This window comes from Colletotrichum siamense (genome assembly GCF_013390195.1).
Source record: "Colletotrichum siamense strain Cg363 chromosome Unknown KSG_Cg363_contig03, whole genome shotgun sequence".
Taxonomy (NCBI): domain Eukaryota; kingdom Fungi; phylum Ascomycota; class Sordariomycetes; order Glomerellales; family Glomerellaceae; genus Colletotrichum; species Colletotrichum siamense.
This window is the reverse complement of record NW_023501016.1, coordinates 3,199,061-3,216,410: the sequence shown is the minus strand read 5'-3', so window position 1 is coordinate 3,216,410 and position 17,350 is coordinate 3,199,061. Positions and strand designations below refer to the sequence as shown.

At 53.5% G+C, this 17,350-nt stretch overlaps 3 protein-coding genes across 3 annotated transcripts; 2 read left to right on the top strand and 1 right to left on the bottom strand.

Moving 5' to 3' along the window:
* Nucleotides 1-1,454: 1,454 nt before the first annotated feature.
* Nucleotides 1,455-3,083, top strand: VCX1-2 (Vacuolar calcium ion transporter; the record flags this gene model as incomplete). The annotated part of the gene is made up of 4 exons (XM_036636704.1): nt 1,455-1,791; nt 1,852-1,990; nt 2,045-2,251; nt 2,306-3,083. The coding sequence occupies 4 exons, from the start codon at nt 1,455-1,457 to the stop codon at nt 3,081-3,083; spliced, it is 1,461 nt and encodes a 486-aa protein (XP_036497558.1).
* Nucleotides 3,084-3,550: 467 nt separating this feature from the next.
* On the bottom strand, nt 3,551-7,117 carry CGCS363_v004854 (Nitrate reductase; the record flags this gene model as incomplete). Its single annotated transcript, XM_036636703.1, has 3 exons — nt 3,551-3,805; nt 4,488-5,266; nt 5,335-7,117. The coding sequence occupies 3 exons, from the start codon at nt 7,115-7,117 to the stop codon at nt 3,551-3,553; spliced, it is 2,817 nt and encodes a 938-aa protein (XP_036497559.1).
* A 2,169-nt stretch (nt 7,118-9,286) lies between these two features.
* On the top strand, nt 9,287-13,250 carry UPF2 (Regulator of nonsense transcripts 2; the record flags this gene model as incomplete). The annotated part of the gene is made up of 8 exons (XM_036636702.1): nt 9,287-9,305; nt 9,380-9,424; nt 9,494-11,541; nt 11,601-12,047; nt 12,101-12,388; nt 12,438-12,743; nt 12,795-12,933; nt 12,991-13,250. 8 exons carry the CDS (start codon nt 9,287-9,289, stop codon nt 13,248-13,250), a joined length of 3,552 nt encoding a protein of 1,183 aa, XP_036497556.1.
* Between the last annotated feature and the right edge of the window lie 4,100 nt (nt 13,251-17,350).

Sequence of the window (17,350 nt, the reverse complement as noted above, 5' to 3'; positions counted from 1 at the left end):
CCTCGTCGCAATCAGGCTGCATTGATTCATCCCGCCCGCCGCGCCCGCCGCGTCCATCGCATGACTTTGCCCAGATGCCAGAAGCCTCGGCACCCGCGGGGCGTGCTATGTGTGTGCGAGCAGCACGCGTTGTGTGGCTGCTGTCAGATTGCAATGGCAAAAAGTACGACTTGTCAGAATGGGTTATCATCGGCCGCCAAGACAGTTGTTTTGGTTTGATGTGGCTAGACATTGGAGGACGTTGAGATTGGGGTCGGCGAGGTGAAGAGGACGACCTCATCATCGGCCAGCTCAAAAGGTCGCATTTGGGAGGAAATGTCCCGTCCCGCAGGGGTACAGCACAGCGCCCAGTGACGTCGTTTAGGCTTGGCGGCTTATCTGCACCACCTTACCGCAAGGGCCTTGAGACCCTTTACCGCCCTATTGAATGGATCTTCTCGCTTGCTGCTGTGTTGTTTACATGGTCCAGACCCAAGGCTTTCCGTCCAGACTGCAACGATGAATGGAGGAGACACACACAACAGTGCAGAACAGGCGTGGCTAGCGTGGTTTTCTTTCCCGCCCGCTCTCTCGGTGCACAAACCAAGAAAGCCTTTTCCTGCGGCGCTTCACACTCGCCTCAGAAAGGTATCTTGTACCCGCGGTTTCACGGTAATTGCAGCGAGGCGGTCGACGTCCTGGGTGTACCCATACACGCCCAACTCTCCCGAGCAATGCACAAGGGTTCTGTTAGAGAGTCTTGGCATGACAGCAAGCTTGGCTGTGCCTTGATTCAGACCCCAGGGCGACCTCTCGTTTTCGTTGCTCTCTGCTCTGTTGATGTATGTCGACCGCGATGCCTGCATCATACATAGGATGTGCCTTTCCGTGTTAAAAGTATCCGGGGGAACCCCTCCGTCGTCTGCCCTTGCCAACCTGCTGCGAGGCCGAACTTGTCACGAACTCTCTCTTCTCCGACTTACCAGAACAAACCTCGGATCGACGGAAGATTTTCTGTTTACTTTGCGGGCTCAATCGTTCCAGATCTCCCGCGTGAGAACTGTCATCCTCTCCTCACCGACTGCCCTTGGGAAGCTGATGTTGAAACACCCTCGTCCGAAATCCCCAACCACAGGCCCAGACCAGCCACAAGCACCACGACCAGGGGCCCGAAATCCAAGGGACTGGACCACGTTGATCCTGAGATTCTCTCAGCTCCCCATTTTCTTAATATCCTTCCATGCTCCTCCCTTTCTTCGTCCACTGAGCCACATTCTACAAAGTCTTGGTATTGGGGCTGTTCCACATCGTATATGTCCCTGACCCCAGTAACACCACTCTGCATCGGCTTGGCGATATCCATACCGACCACCGTATATACTCTGTAGAATCGGTCATCGAATCTGTATATTCCTGCCGGCGTCTGGGTCGGCGACGTTTTGTCACCAGTTGTCTAGACACGCCCATCAGTCATCATGTCTACACCGAGGTCACCGAGGTCACCATACCGCCAAACCTACCGCGAGTCGGTCTCGAGACGCCGAGAGTCAAATAACCTCGTCATCCCCGAAAAGGCACGAACGTCTGGAATATCAGGCAACGACCGCGATTCACTACCGGTCTACAACAATGCCCCTCCTCATCGACGGCCGCCGCCGCGCAGCAAGGTCCGCGTCAAACCTTCCGGCGAGAGCGGACGCAAAGGATTCCACCCCATAAAGTTTTTGAAAATCACATGGAAATCGTCAAGTCGAGCTTCTCTGGTTTGCAACTTTTTCTGGCCAGTTGTCCCGGCTGCTTTTGCTGTCAGATGTATGTTCAAGCTTGTGTATGTGGAGGCGGAGGTGTGAATGAAGCTAACACGATTTACAGATGCTCTCCCCAACGAGCACGTATTGATTTTTACATTGGTTTATATTTCGATGGTTCCTTGCGCTAATATGGTTGGCTTCGCTGGTCAAGAGTTGGCCCGCAAAGTCAATCACGTGTTTGGTGTGCTGATGGAAACAACGTGAGTTGAGAGAAAAGCCCCTTTGCCGGTATACGCTAGCTAACATGAAGCCAGCTTGGGGTCTGTGGTTGAGCTCATTCTCTTCATGGTACTACTGAAAGGCAGCCAATTTGTGGTTATCCAAGCTGCTATTCTAGGTTCCATCTTGGCAACCATGTTGTTGTGTTTGGGAATGTGTTTCATTGCTGGCGGCATGCGGCGTGAAGAGGCAGAGTTCAGCGACACCATTACGGAGGCTGGAAGTGGTCTCTTGTTGACTGCGTAATTGGCCATCACCCCTCAAAAGCGCAATAACTGCTAACAAGGCTTCAATAGTGGCATTGCTTTGGCTGTTCCCACAATCTTCGACCGCTCGCTACAAGGCGTCCTCACTGTTGAGGAAATCGACAAGAAAACGCTTCACATCTCCCGCATCGTTTCTCTAATTCTGATCGTTTCTTATATGGTCTACGTTTACTTCCAAGCTCGCACCCATCATGGAATTTACGACGCAATCTTTAAGAATGACGAACAACGAGATAACGACAAGCATAGAGATATCAGGAAGGCCAAGCTGACCCTGACAGAATGCATCATCGCACTTGTCGTCTCGATCACGCTAGTCACGTTCATGGCCATTTTTCTCGTGGAACAAATCGCACCTATTGTCGAAGAGCACAGCATTTCTGATCCTTTCATGGGTCTGATTCTTGTCCCCCTTGTTGAGAAGGCGGCTGAGCACTTGACGGCTGTCGATGAGGCCTGGGACAACCAGATGAACTTTGCCCTCTCCCATGTACTCGGTGCGACGCTCCAGACGGCTCTGCTCAATGCCCCCCTTGTCACCATTGTTGCCTGGGGCAGACACAAGCACTTCGATCTGGTCTTCGAGGCATTCGACATAACGATGCTCATCTTGGCCATCATTACCGTCGGGAACTTTCTGCGAGACGGCAAAAGCAACTATCTCGAAGGCGTTCTTCTTCTAGCCCTTTATTTAACGATTGCGTGTTCAGCTTTCTACTATCCCAATCCTCCGGGGCATGGGGCGGGAGCTGCAAGAGGAGCATCAGAGGGTCTGGTTCACTACGTAGCCGAAGGCTTTCGCCGTTGAGATAACGCGGCTGCAGGAGGAGCGCTCAAGGGTCTCATCCATTGCGTAGCAGAATGATCTACTCGTTGAGGCAGGCTGCTCACGGTTCTTTTTGAAGTACCCATACCTGAGATATCACGAGATGTTGTGGTGTTGTGGAGTTTTGACGTTTTGGGGTCTGAGCGCTCTTTGGCGACGCCACGAAGTAGCGATAACGGGACGGTTTAGAGAGACACATAGCGGATCCAGGCATCACATTGCACACTATCCGCATGAATATGCTCTGGTCTGCGTTTGGCAGTGCGGTCTCCTCTAGACTTGCAGGTGCCCGACTATCTCGACAGTCAAGCTTTTGCGGATGTCTAACTCCTTTCTTTCATGGCAAGCGTGTCAAAACATCGCACTACAGATATAAAGTTATTATGATCAATGAGAGAGAGCCTGACTTCTTTTGTGTCTATGCGACTATATCTACTACATACTCATACTTAGTTGCTCCTCCTAAGGACAATCATAGTGGAGATGAAGATAATAGAAAGGATAATAACGGTAGTAAGGACGACAGTAATCATATCAACGAAGACGACGAAGAAGACGACGAAGAAGACGACGAAGAAGACGACGAAGAAGGCGACGAAGAAGACGACGAAGAAGACGACGAAGAAGGCGACGAAGAAGACGACGACGACGACGGAGCAGGCGATAACAATGCCACCGACGATAGCAACGGCAGTAAGGTAGAACTACAGTAGTTGCTCTAGCACAGGAAAAACAGGCAACCTCTAACGAGATTGCGACTAGAGGAATTTTCTCTTAGATTCACGCTTTAGACCATAACTTATAAAGGTTGATTACTGATGAGGAGTAAGCGTCGTCGCTACGCTCAAATGCCCGACCACAAATGCAATGATTCCGTAAAACCTCCACACTCCGCGGAGATGTCCAAAACCATCTCCAAGAAACAAACAAACCCGCTGATAAGCCCCCAAACCCCCACGTGCCCAGGTCAAGGTTCGAACCGCTTATCAAGCTTATTCCGGAGATGTTCGATTTCGTCTCTTCTTCCAAATACCTCTACACGCATTGGCTATCCCCACCTGCGGAGCGATTGCATTCTGACGGTGGCGGCCTGCAACACCTGTGCGGCATGACGGCCCGTGGCGGAAGCGGCTCTGCTCCACGCCCATGACCTTGTTCCCTCTGCCGAAACCCGAGATCTTCAAGACCGTTCGCGACGCCGCGTTTAACAATCCAAGACCATCAGTCAATTCCGAGCTAAAAACGGCAACTCGTCTAGAAGATGAGGAAATCTTCGTCTCTCCAGCCCATTTTAGACAGGATGTCGCGCGCGCTCTTTTCTAGCGCTGGCGGGCCGCACATAAGTATCATCTCCTCGCCGTTGGTGTCATTGCGACACGGGCCCACCTCTCCCTCGAAGACAGTTTTGTCCAGGTAACCCGTCAGACCCTTCCATCCAGTAGGTGGTCTGGTGAGCGTGTGGACTAGCCGGCATTTGTCTGGGTTAGCGGTAGCTATGGTGTCGAGGTCCTCGCGGCAAAGAATATCGTGTTCGGCGCGGTTGCCGTCAAGGACGAGGCACCTTGTTGAATCTTCAGCGTCATTCATGACGGCACGAAGTACCTGAAAAATGGGCGTTATGCCGGAGCCCCCGCAGACCATGATGAAGCGCTTGATGCTCCGCGCCTTGCCCGAAATGCTGCAGATGCCCTTGCCGAGGTACTCGAATTTGCCGACAGGGCCTTTGAAGTCGACCCAGTGGCCGACGGGGAGCGCGTCGAGCGCCTGTGTCATCCTGCCACCGGGACGACCCGGAAGATCGTTATAGATTTTGATGAGCACATCCAGCTTTCCTTTTTGCGAACACTCTGAAAGGGGCGTGTAAGCGCGAATAATGGCCTCTCGGGTTACCGGGTCGCGCAGCCTCATCATCAAGTGCTGACCAGTTGGCAGACCGATGGCCTGGTCCGGATGCTCGAGCTTGAAGCTGAATATCTTGCTGTCGGGAGATATCCTTGTCTTTTCCGACAAAATACCCTTTGTCCACACCTTGGGTTGCAAGAAGATGGCCCGTGGACCATCGTCTTGCAGCTCCTCAACCTCGCCCAGAGCAAGTGCTTTCCTCCCAACCTCGTCCAGAGTACCAATGTGGTAGTCGGGCATCATTGCCTTTGCGTTTTCGCTGTCTGTAAGGATTACGTCTTAGCCTCCAATGGTCACCTTTTGGCGTGTGTGTGGGAAGGGCAAAACTTACGAATGGTCAAGAACTCTTCCGACACATCCTGACCCGCGGCACTCGTGATCGACGTTGCACCACCTGGGTGACCCTCTAGGAAAGGAGTTCCGTCGTAAACCTCGCCATTGACAACGAACCATGGCTCCGTCTCGCCTCCGTGCTGCCGGAGTTCTTCGATGGTGATGCTTCGCTTGACGCTTTCCTTGGTCATGCAGATCTCCTTGGGTGGTTCTTGCTCAATCACCTCCTCCGCTTCACCTTCGATCTTCTCGCCCCAGAAGCCGTTGGACAGATTGCCACCGGCCTTCTTTACTCGCTCCATCCACCCGCCACCTCCCAAGACTGGCTGCGTAGGGTGCTCGAAGCGCAAGCTGTGCCCCTCCTTGTGGATGATGACCCTGAACCAAGGATTGTTCATCATACCTAGGACGCTCCAATACATGTCCCTCGGCTGCGTCATCATGCTCTCGTCCATTGCTCGTACCATAACGTCTGCTGCGTCGGCGAGCTGGCTAATGGGGATGTCCAAATCCCAGAAGCACCAGCAGAAGCACGTTTCTCTCCAGTCCATATCCACTCTGCCGCCGTACAGAGTCTCGCCCTCCGGGGCCAGTCGATACAAGTCTTCAGGATAGTTGAGGTTGGCAAGCATCCACGTCTTGCCGCGATCAAGGGTAATCTCGACTCTTGTGATGCGCCTGCCGCCACCTCCATAGGCGTAGCCACGAACTTTGTATGATTCGGGACCACTAGTCAGTGACAAGACCTCGTCGTGTGCAGGGAAGGCGGTAGCGCTGTTGGTGTTGAGATCGTAAATGGCGTACCGCTCGTCCTTCCATGTGTCGGGCAGGTCTGCACTGGCCTCGGGAGAGATCATGGTTGGCAGCACGCGGTTGTCGTAGATGTGATACCAGTTGCTGCTGGGCTCTTTCGTGACTATGATTTTCTTCAGCCACTTGACGCTTCTGCCGCCAATCTGTCCAGGAATGATGATGCGGACGGGCTTCCCATGGTCGGGAGGGAGCAGTTCGCCATTCATGCGGTAGCAGACAGTCACCCCACGGTTGGGGTCCATACACCAGTTCAGTTTGATGCTCGTTCCATAATACCCGTTTGGTAGCTTGTCCGCGCCCTCGAAGCAAACATACCGTGCGCCTCTCCTGGGTTTTGCTCGAGCAAGGAGGTCGCCGATGCCGACACCCGTCCAGATGGCGGTCGACAAGCCGGCTGGGCCCCAGGAGAAACCCTTGGTCTTGCGAACCACGTTCTGCTCTTTGCGGCGGTTCCCTGCGCACACGAGGGTTACCGGGTACGTGATTTGGTCGTAGTCCGCGATGAGGTCCCTGACAGACATTTTGATTGGGTTCTCGACTTCGCCCTCAACAGTGAACTCCCAGTCAAACATGTCCTCGTCCTCGCATTTGGGCACAGCTCCGTGGTTTCGAACATAATGCAGGTCCTTGGTCGTGATAAATCCTTCGTTGTATAAGGCGCTCAAGGGTGCCTCAACATTGAAAGGGTGAACTCCGGTGAGACGTATCAGTCGAGGATCTCGAACGACGTGGCTGTCTGGTGTCTTGAGGTCTTCGGTCAAGACGTTGTTTGCTCTTGATTTTGGAGGCAAAGGATACCCGCGGGGTTCTTCGGGGGCGAGTTCATCAAGTAGGCCTGTCTCTGATCCGTCGACGCTATGAGATTGGCCTTCCCTCACCGTGGTTGCCGGACTCGGTGGGAATGTTATGTCATGTTTTGACAAAGATTCCCGCAACGAAACAGGATGTGAGGCCGCGAGCACATTCATACTGACGACTGGCTTGTCGTGTGTAAGATGGAATCTGAGGTGGACTGTCTTTTCTAACGTAAGATGAGTGTTGTAAGCTGAAATGTCTGAGCGGTAATCACAAGCCAGGTAACTGTGGCTTTGTACACAAGAATCAGATCAAAGATGAGATGGTTTTCGATGAAGTAGGAATTAAAGCGAAGATTGCATATCGGGGGACAGGAGTGGGAAACCAGACTGGTGAGAGTCGGGATTCTGGTGAGTAAATACCCTCAAGGGTGGGTTGGTGGAAGAGATTTGGATCTCCTGGCGCGGGAGCTGTGTGGTTGTGGTGTGGGCGGGCCGCCTGCACAACGGGAGGCAAGGAGGGCAGACATACGGCGTAGACTGGGCTGGTCCGTCATGGCATGGCGAAGCATGGGATCGAATGGGATGGTGCAACGGCACATCACCAGACGGGATGGCACTAAGTAGAACCAGTCAGCCCGCGCAGTCGACGGAGAGTTGGATCGAAGGACGATAGCACGCCGTTCAGCAAGGTCCCTAGGCTTGACAATGAAAGCTCTGGATCCATAACATACCCTACCTGATTCAGGTTATTTCCAGCCCCGTAACCTTGAACATAGTCCCGGAGAAAGGGCCACTACTGCGCAACACACAATCGCACCCACCAAGTGTCCCGATGAGACTGACGAACACACGGCAGCGAGCGAGGAGATGCAAGATTTGACCCGTTTTCGAGGCGGAGGGGCCTGAGCATGCTTCAACTTCCGCGGAGGTCGACAAGAACAAACGGGACTCCTTATCAGCGCGCGCCATAGCCCTTGCCTAGGTATTGTTTGGATGATGAATTGGCGCCTGCAATTCGACTGATGCCATTGGGGCGATAAGGGCACAAAGCACGACACGGCGTTAGAAGTACGGATGTACCTGGGGTATGTAGACATATAATTATCTCACCAGCGCGGAGATGCTTCAACCAACTCTTTTTGCTGGGCTCTCTCCCTTTATCCTTATCGGCAGACCGGGGTATAAGGGTATGGGATTGGACGAAGTGTGAGAGCCGGCCCCACGTCTCTGGTTCTCAAGGACCTAAACCACGCTACTGGCACTGTGAAGATGGCCATGTTTAAGAAGGACGACGACTGTTCACGACTGTCGGAGATTTTCCACCCTCATGCTGCTCACGCCCTACTGTCGTGGCACCCAAAACCATTCGCTCAATGTCAGCCAGGAGCAACAAGCAAGAGTGCGGGTAACGAGGTGCCTCATCGGCATGCAGGTATCTTGTCCATTGCGTGGTGTGGGCATCATTCTGCTTGGGTCCAGTCGGAAGCCGGCGGGAAGCTCAGAAACCCAAAGGGACGGGCCCTGGAGATGTTCGGAGAAGCAACGTTTGATCATTCGCGACCATGTCCTAGTCGCCGAGAAACTGCCACAATCGTGCCTTGCATCATCCGGTATTTAGTCATGGGCAGCGCGACAACGTGGCCGCGCTCACCTTGGCTCACTTTGTACTCGGATCCCAAAGACGCGGAGTTCGACCTGAATGGATGACGCCTCGTTGGACTCCTCCTTGAACTGTAGAAAGGCCCTGAACGCCTGACACGCCGTCGTTATCCAGGCATGGCTGGCTCATGGTTTTCTTGCTCTTGACGGCACGGGAAGTTCGTGTGCCCCAAGAGGCATGAAAGGGGGCCATGGTGTAGCCAACAATCTTTGGAACCATTGCCTGCTATCCTACCCATCATAAGTATCGTACACATCTCCATGTCCCAGGTAAGACGGGAGATGCAATTTATGGACAATGCTTAATCTTGAGTACGACCTTGAGGTTGACGGGAATGACGCTTACCGCCCGGACCGCGAAAGCGACCGTGATCTCCCCACATCCACTACGGGCTTTCACCCACAAGGCCACCTTCAGACAGCCTAGGACCGTTGTAGGCAGGTAGGTAGGTACCTAAGGTACGGTCCGGATACCTGCTGGGCGCCTAGGGCCTGCCAACCTTGCCTCCTACCACAGCAACCTTGTCCATACAAGCAAACAAGGTAGCGCGCACCTCACTCACATCGACCTCCACTGGAGCATCGCCCGCATTCTCGACGTACGTCAAACGAATCGTCTTCTCGCTCCTGCAAAAGCGCTGACTTTCGGCAAGGCTTCGAGACTAACAACCGCGGTCTGCCATGGATCGTGCAAGGAAGCGTCAGTGACCGTTGCTTCAACTTTTCCTCCCTCGTCCTTTGCGCGCCCCCCTGCTGACTGACGTCGTTTGACAGGCAAATTGCGCTCCCTGAACACCCGCGCTTGGGAAGGCGAGACAGGTCCGTACCATCATGCCCACACCCCGCGATGCTCAAAAACGCCCCTCTCTGACTGCCTGTCCTCCACAGATCTGTTCGCCGCCAGCAAATCCCTCGATTCCTCCCTAAAAAAGAACACTGCCTTCATCAAGCGCCTCCGAACCGCAATTTCCGCTGCCACTCTGAACACCTTCCTCCAGGAGATACGCACCCTCAGCCTGCACAAATACCTCTCCGAGATCGTTTCTGCCTGCTATGAGGGCTTATGCAAACTCAAGTCCCCCGGCGAGATCGAGGCCGGTGTCGAAATCGTCAGCGCTCTGCATCAGCGCTTCGGCCCCAGCGAGTTTACCGAGTACTTGGGATGGCTGCTTGGCAAGGGAATGGCCACGCCCGACAAGGGCTTACTCAAGTCACTGGCCCCGGAAGTCCGCGAAAAGGAGGAGAAAGAGCGCTTAACGCGCCAACGAGTGCTCTTGCGCGTCGTCACTGAACTTTGGCTAGTTGATGTCCTCCGGACCCTCGACGATGTTACCCGACCGGACGATGCCACCAAGGGCGCAACAGGCAAGGTTCCCGAGTTGAAGATCAAGGCCCAATCGAACAAGACTGGTGCTGCCGAGCCATTTCCTCTCGAGGTGCTCAAAGACTTGCTTGGACATGACAGAGAGCATGTCAATTTGCCTCTGCTCGTCATTTTCGTCAAGGCCTTTAGCTGGGACATTCTTGGCGTCAAATCCGCGGTGGGCGAGGGCCGAAAAACAGTTGAGGAGGACGGCGCCACGAAGGTTTCCAACGGCCCTACGCAAAGCGACGGCGACACCGAAGACTCCACAACCGAGACCGATGAACAACCGATCACGCCCCCCGACCTTCAGGAGAAGTTCAAAACCATACTTAAAAAGTACTTCGAAGATGTGAAAAATCACGTGGTTCGCGATCAAAAGTCCATTCATTCACAGGCCCGACGGAATGCTGAGGCTTACGTCAAGTCTGGCGAGGTCTTCGAGGACCGTCAGGCAAATTTCGAAAAGCAGGTCAAGGCTCAGGAAAGACTCGTGGCAAACGCTCAGGCCATCGCGGATGCTATTGGTGCCGACATGCCCGATCTCAAGGACAACGACGATTCTTTGGGGGCATCGAATGGGTCAATCGGCCTGGTCAAGGCAGGAGAGTACCTGCGTGGTCTCGGAGATGGTGCCGGTATCTGGGAGGACGAAGACGAGCGTCGCTTCTACGAAAATCTGGTCGACTTGAAAGGCAAGGTTCCGGGAATTCTTCTGGATGATGGCAAGAAGAAGAAGCCGGATAGTGAGGAGCAAGTGGGCAAGAAGATTGATCCAGCTGAGGCCTCCGACGCTCCGAAAGTTCCGGACCCGTCCGATGACCAGTCTACTGCGATTGCCAACAAGACGATTGGTGCTCAAGTTGATGCTGTACTCGCCCGACTGCCTGATCTCACAAACAAAGACATCATTGACCAGGCTGCCATTGATTTCTGTTACCTGAACTCCAAAGCTTCAAGGAATAGGTTGATCAAGGCCCTGACTGAGGTTCCCAAAGGCCGAGGCGATCTTCTCCCGTCGTGGGCGAGACTGGCTGCGACCTTGGGACGATATATGCCTGATATCCCCAAAGGTCTGGTTGACTATCTCGATGCCGAGTTTCGCAGTCTTCAGAGACGCAAGGACAAGGACTTCCTCGGCCAGGTCCGGTTGAGCAACATTCGGTACCTTGCTGAGCTGACCAAGTTCGGCATCGTCCCTGAACACGTTGTTTTTCACTGTCTCAAGGTCAGTCTGGACGACTTCTCGAGGATGAACATTGAAATCATTTGCAACCTCTTGGAGAACTGCGGCCGTTATCTTCTACGCAACCCGGAGACATCGCCTCGTATGGCAACTTTCCTCGAGACGCTGCAACGCAAGAAGTCTGTCCAGCACATTGGCCAAGCCGAACGCATGCTTATTGAGAACGCTGTCTACTATGTTGACCCTCCCGACCGGCCTGCTATTCAGCAAAAAGAGCGTAACCCTATGGAGCTGTTCATTCGCAAGCTGGTCTACATGGACATGACTAAGCGTAATTACAGTAAGATCTTGAAGCAAATCCGCAGACTTCATTGGGAAGAGGCAGAAGTAAGCAGAATACATTCAGGAACCAATCCAGAGCAGGAATACTAATTTTCACTCTCAAGGTCGTCAGCATCCTGGAAAAGGTTTTCTCTAAACCCGGCAAAGTCAAGTACGGTAACATTCACCTCCTCGCCATTCTGCTCAGCGCACTATACCGATACCATCCCGCGTTTGTGGTGAGGGTTATCGATAATGTTATGGAATCCATTTCCTTCGGCCTGGAGCAGAACGACTTCAAGTTCTATCAACGGCGAATTTCTGAAGTCAAGTACATCGGCGAGCTCTACAATTATAGGATGGTCGAGCACCCAGTCATCTTTGATACCATGTACAAGATTATGACGTTCGGCCACGGTGGTCCTCCTATACCGGGCCGCTTGAATCCCTTCGATCTTCCTGACGACTTCTTCCGCATCCGTTTGATTGCGACAGTTCTCGAAACATGCGGCATGTACTTCGCTAAGGGCGCTGCCGGCAAGAAACTTGACTATTTCCTCTCCTTCTTCCAGGTTCGTGGGACTGTCGTTTCCAGTTCCCGAGTTTGTGGACTGACATGGACCAGTACTACATCTACACTAAACACCCTTTGCCGATGGATATCGAGTTCATCATCCAAGACACTTTTGCTCTCACTAGACCTCAATGGAAGCTCGCTTCCAACCTAGAAGAAGCTTCAAAGGCCTTCCAACTCGCCATCGCTCAGGACCAAAAGGTTTCAGGGGCAGATAAAATCATTGATCCTGATGACGCTTCCATTGGATCTTCTTCAGACGACGAGGACGGAGATGCAGACCTACCTGAAGCCGAGGCCGACGAAGAAGAGACTGATTCTGAGGATGAAGGCATCGAGGTAAGAGATAACAAGCACTGTTGGACCATGCACTAACAAGTCTGAATAGGATCAAGAAATCGATCTCTCACATCGCGATTCCGAGAGTGAAGATGAGGCGATAGTTGTTACTCGTCAGCAGGAGCAAATCGATCCGGAGGCTGAGGCTGAGTTTGATCGTGAGTATGCTAAGATGATGGCTGAGAGTTTAGAGTCGCGCAAGTTCGAGCGCAAGCCACTTTTCGATGTGCCCTTGCCAGTGCGAGGTAAAAACAAGGAAGCGTCGGCGGGAGGAGAGACTGGAGAGGCTCCTGCGCCTGTGCCCAGCAGCACGATGGCATTCTCTCTGTTGACAAAGAAAGGCAATCGCCAGCAGGTGCGTACCACTCCCCCAATATTCCTATATGTGTCGCTTACATTTCATCAGACGCGGACCGTGGAGCTGCCTTCGGACTCAACCTTCGCAGTGGCTATGAAAAACCAGCAGCAGGCTGAGAGGGAGGAACAGCAGCGTATCAAGAATCTTGTCTTGAATTATGATCTTCGGGAAAACGACGATCAAGATGGTAATCACATCGAAACAACACTTCATTCAAACCCAAATATTCACAACGTCCGAGCAGGCCACGACAAGCCGACCTCTTACCACCACAACCGATCGGATCGCGGCAAAGACCGCGGCGGACAGAGAGTTCGCAAGCTCCAGCTAAGTGACGTTGACTGGTACGAATCCTCGGCCAAGCGTGGGAACAGCTTCGCGCAGACACATTCTTCATGCTCCAATGCAGTGACGGACAGAGATGAAAAGGAGAAGTCAAAGGTTTCCTTGACGCATCATCTTCATAGCGTTGTCGACAAGCGTGGCAAACCAGCTATGGGCTAGAAGCCTGAATCGGATGCTCGCAAGAAACAGTCTCGCGGATTCCGCCACACCCAAGAATGATTTGCTAACGGGGGGAACCTCGCTCTGAGTACAGGACGTGAAGAAAGTGCATCCTACGGAACTATGGTCCAGGGAAACTATTCATCGCAGGCTATCAGACGCCGTTCACGAAATCGACTCGACATCAGAGTCGCCGGGAGATCTGGCGTGTAGGGTCGACTTCCAAGTCTACCACGACACAGATTCCGTGCCCCGAGCAACAGGAAGTACCAGCGGCCGCCTTCGGCTAAGATTGAGGCTTTCCAGAGGACTTCAACCGACAGCCAATCTGGATGGCCAGCCCACGAGGCCCAGCGAGGTTTGTTGGGTGGCCTCATTGCGAATGATTTTGAGCTTCCACAAGCAGGAGAAGTCACTCACGCAGATAAGATAAATGTGGCGATGGCTAGTCACGAAGCTGGCTAGGATCAGCTTGACGGGGTGTATCGGGCCGTAGACGGCGGAAAGGCTCAGTTTGGCGAGGGCCGAAGCAAAACGTTCACATCTTCAGCATCATATCCGAGAACATGATATGCGTTTTCATGGGCTGAAATGTATTGCTACCGGTAAACATCTGGGTCACCGTTGCTTCTAATCTCCAGGCGGAAGACTCATGGCATTCATTCAATAGAGAGATAGAGGGGCAGTGGTGTAGCGAAATACAGACAATGTGTGCACGAAATGAAGTCGCCAATGGCAGGACCGGTGATACTGAAATCATGGTCGACTGATATCCGACCAAGCATAGCAATCTTCAAAGCGATTATGTGGGAAGGAAGATCGGTGATGACGGGAAAGATTGTGGGAGCGGCGATACAGACGGCAGGCCGGACTTGTGAATGATTTGCATCCTAGGCAACACTTCTCGTGCTATTGCGTGTATGTAAGCTTAGAGGATGGCCAGGGCAGACCGATTCTTTAGCGAAGAATCGGGCAGCTAAGATACGCCGGTTGCGGATGTGGTTTGAGACAGAGGGAAGGGTGGGTGTGGTGGAAAGTGCAGATGCCCCTAGGATGGACGTGACGCGATGGTGTTTCTTGGCAGGTATTAGCAGCTCAAGTGAGGAAATACGAAAAGTGTAAGTGTTTCAGTTGGGGCAGTTTTTAAGAGGGCGCCATCACTTGTTTCATCTCGTGGGCAACTCGTGGGCGAGAAGAAAGAGGGCGAGGCATTAGGGGCAAGTGACATTGGGAAAGGCGACTTTGACTCTGCCAACATGAGTTTGCGAGACAATGATGCCCCCAACGCCCCGACAACATGTTGCGACGCAGATCACGAATATCGGACGACTGTGCCTGTACTTGCCTGCACCTGTAGGAGAGGCAGAAGTGAGTTTGGGAGTTCATGCAGGTACAAAGCATACCCTGAACTGTGACCGCGGCAACGGACGAATAGAGACTGAACAGGCCTCCCGGGTACGGCGGACCATGCTGACACAGAATCTGGAATATGATGCACTCACGGTAGCCAAGGGACGTGGCACCAGTTCGCGTTTGTTAGACCGCGTCGCTTATTCGTCCGATGTTAATTAGGTCGACGGCGCGCGAGGAGGGGCGCGGCGGCTCCCGCAAACGGAAGCTCAAGTAGTACATGCGCGGAAGGTGAGATGATATGCGTTACTTGGGATGGCGTCCCTTGCCGCCGCCGGTCGCGCCGAAGGAAATCGACGATGTGTATTGAGCTATTAAGTTCCTTGCTGCTTCAGTGACGGCTGGCGAGTGCATATGGGCGCTGAGTCGGGATGGCGTGCCACTGTGGATGGCAGTGATGGATAGCCATTTGGCCTCCGTCGGGGGCCAGGCTTGAAGTGGAGGAGAGAAGCCGCAAACGAAGGCGTGTGTCATTTTTCGAAAATTTTCGAGAGGCGCCAGACGGTGGCAGGAGGTCTCGTATTCCCGCCGTTGTCCCAGGATATCCTGAAATACCACATTCCAGCGATGATTCCATGCCCGCTCGGACGTCCACGGACGTCTTGGGCAGGAGGAGATGGTACCGTTACCATATCCTCAGACAAGAGACTATGGCGGTATGGAGCCTAGCCTGGGAAGCAGGATGAGAAGCGCATGCGACGATCTGCAAATTGACCATTTTTGGCCGTTGCGATGTTGACGTTGAGACAGACAGAGGCCTTTATGCTGGGGAGGCAAATGCGTCGAGTCCAGGACTGACGAACGTGCTTGCAAGTTCAAACAATTTGGTGAAGCGTCATGATGGTGTAGTACGTCGCTCCGTATGTTTCCTCGGTTGAAAGCTTCAGCGTACTTAGTAGAAGGTAGTGTGGATCCGGAGTTCGGGGAATTTGTCCTTCAGATTGGTGGGCCATTGAAATAGCGAGAACTGAAGCGGGAACGACGGCGGTGCATTGGCGATGTGAGCGTGCAGTGTGCTGTGGTGAGGAAAGGATTCCCCACACAGCCGGGATCTTCATCTGCAAGATTGGCTGCCCCTGGACTAAATTGTCCTAGCGCACCATCCCGGTCACTTCACAATGGGGCGGAAGACAACCCCGGATGGGCCAATCGGCGTCTTTCTTGCAGCCATGTGTGGATACCCGGTACAGCTCTATTCGGTCTTCGTAGACAGCTTCTTTCAGTGTCGCCTCCCTACCTGGTCTCGATTGTCTAAGAAAAGCAACACAGTCTTGGCTTGTCAGACGATGTTAGGATTCTGGAAAACACCACAGGATGATCTCACTCGTGGGAGCCCGGATTCTCGGTGTTCCGCGTCAGACAGTCTGATCTTGTTGTTCCGTCTGTCAGCCATGGAAAATGTCGCGTGAAGAAAGGTAAGGTTTAGGTAAGAACAGATGTTTAAGCATATCGATATCCACGGCAACCGGGGCTGCAGAAAGGTGAAAAGACCAAAATAAGGTGAAGATGACAGGATGAGCCAATGCCAGCCAGAGTCCTCAGATAGCTCAAACACCATCCGAGTGCGTGCATGCATGTATGCAGTGATTCATTCCTCTGCCGTACTACGATTAGCTTGCAGCAGACATCGATCACCAAGTCATCCATCCAGCCAGTGTCCACGCTCCACGATTCCTTGCTCTTAGCGGCCCCCACCGCCTGACCCCGGTTGCGCTTCTCGTCGATCAGGTCCGCTCAGCGGCTCGTCTGATCCCAGGTGATGAAGAGTGAAGAACAACTTACAGAGCTTGGGTATGCAGCTAGGCAGCTCACCTGTTGCCGTACGGATACTACACAGCTCCCTTCTACTTTCCACCGCGCTCGGATGTTTTGTCTCGACAACCCATCGCGCACGCGGTCTGCTTGGGCCCTGCCAACGGTGGGGGAGCTCTCAGGCTTACTAGAGACCAAAAATTCTCGGGCCCGGCTGGGCTGTGCATTCCACGCACGGCAGGCCAAGACATGTCCATCGATTTCATCCTGGTCCCTGCTCCCGTCGCGCGGGATCCTCTCGTCTCATCCCATCAACGAGCGCGGCAAGACATCGACCATGGGGCAGGCCCAATCCGACCAAGCATGGGAAGAACGTCCGTTGTGCCTGCCAGCTTGCCGTCTTCGCCGCAGGTCGGAAATGTGCCTTGATCTATTCATCTACGGATCCTCGTACCAGCGGTCCAACTGACACCACCAAATATCTTACATGCTCTCTCGTTATCGGCCTGGGAAGCTCTGGCAGCATTTCTGGGCGGAGCTCTTGCCACGATGGCAACCCCGAACGTCATCGTTCCCACGCTGCGCAGACGAAGCCGGAGGCGTCTAACACCACACACCAAAAGACGCCTCCGGGACCCGAGAGGCGTGTGTACTTTGCAGCAGCGTGCAGTGCGTGTGGTGCCTCGAACCGGCCGGTCTCAATTCCAAAGGGCCAACCCATGTGTGAATTCGGGCGGCCGTACGCGCTTGATGCCCGCCAAATTGTTCTCTAGCTCGGTGTCGGCGTCCATCCAAACAACTGTAACCTGACCCGTGCATGTTGGGCATCCCTGAACGTTGCTTGCTCGCTTTTCTGCGTGTTTGTTTGCTTCCCTGCTTGCTCTCTTCTGTTTGGCTTATTCACCCACTCAGCCTGTGCCGGAAAGATCCAAACCGGG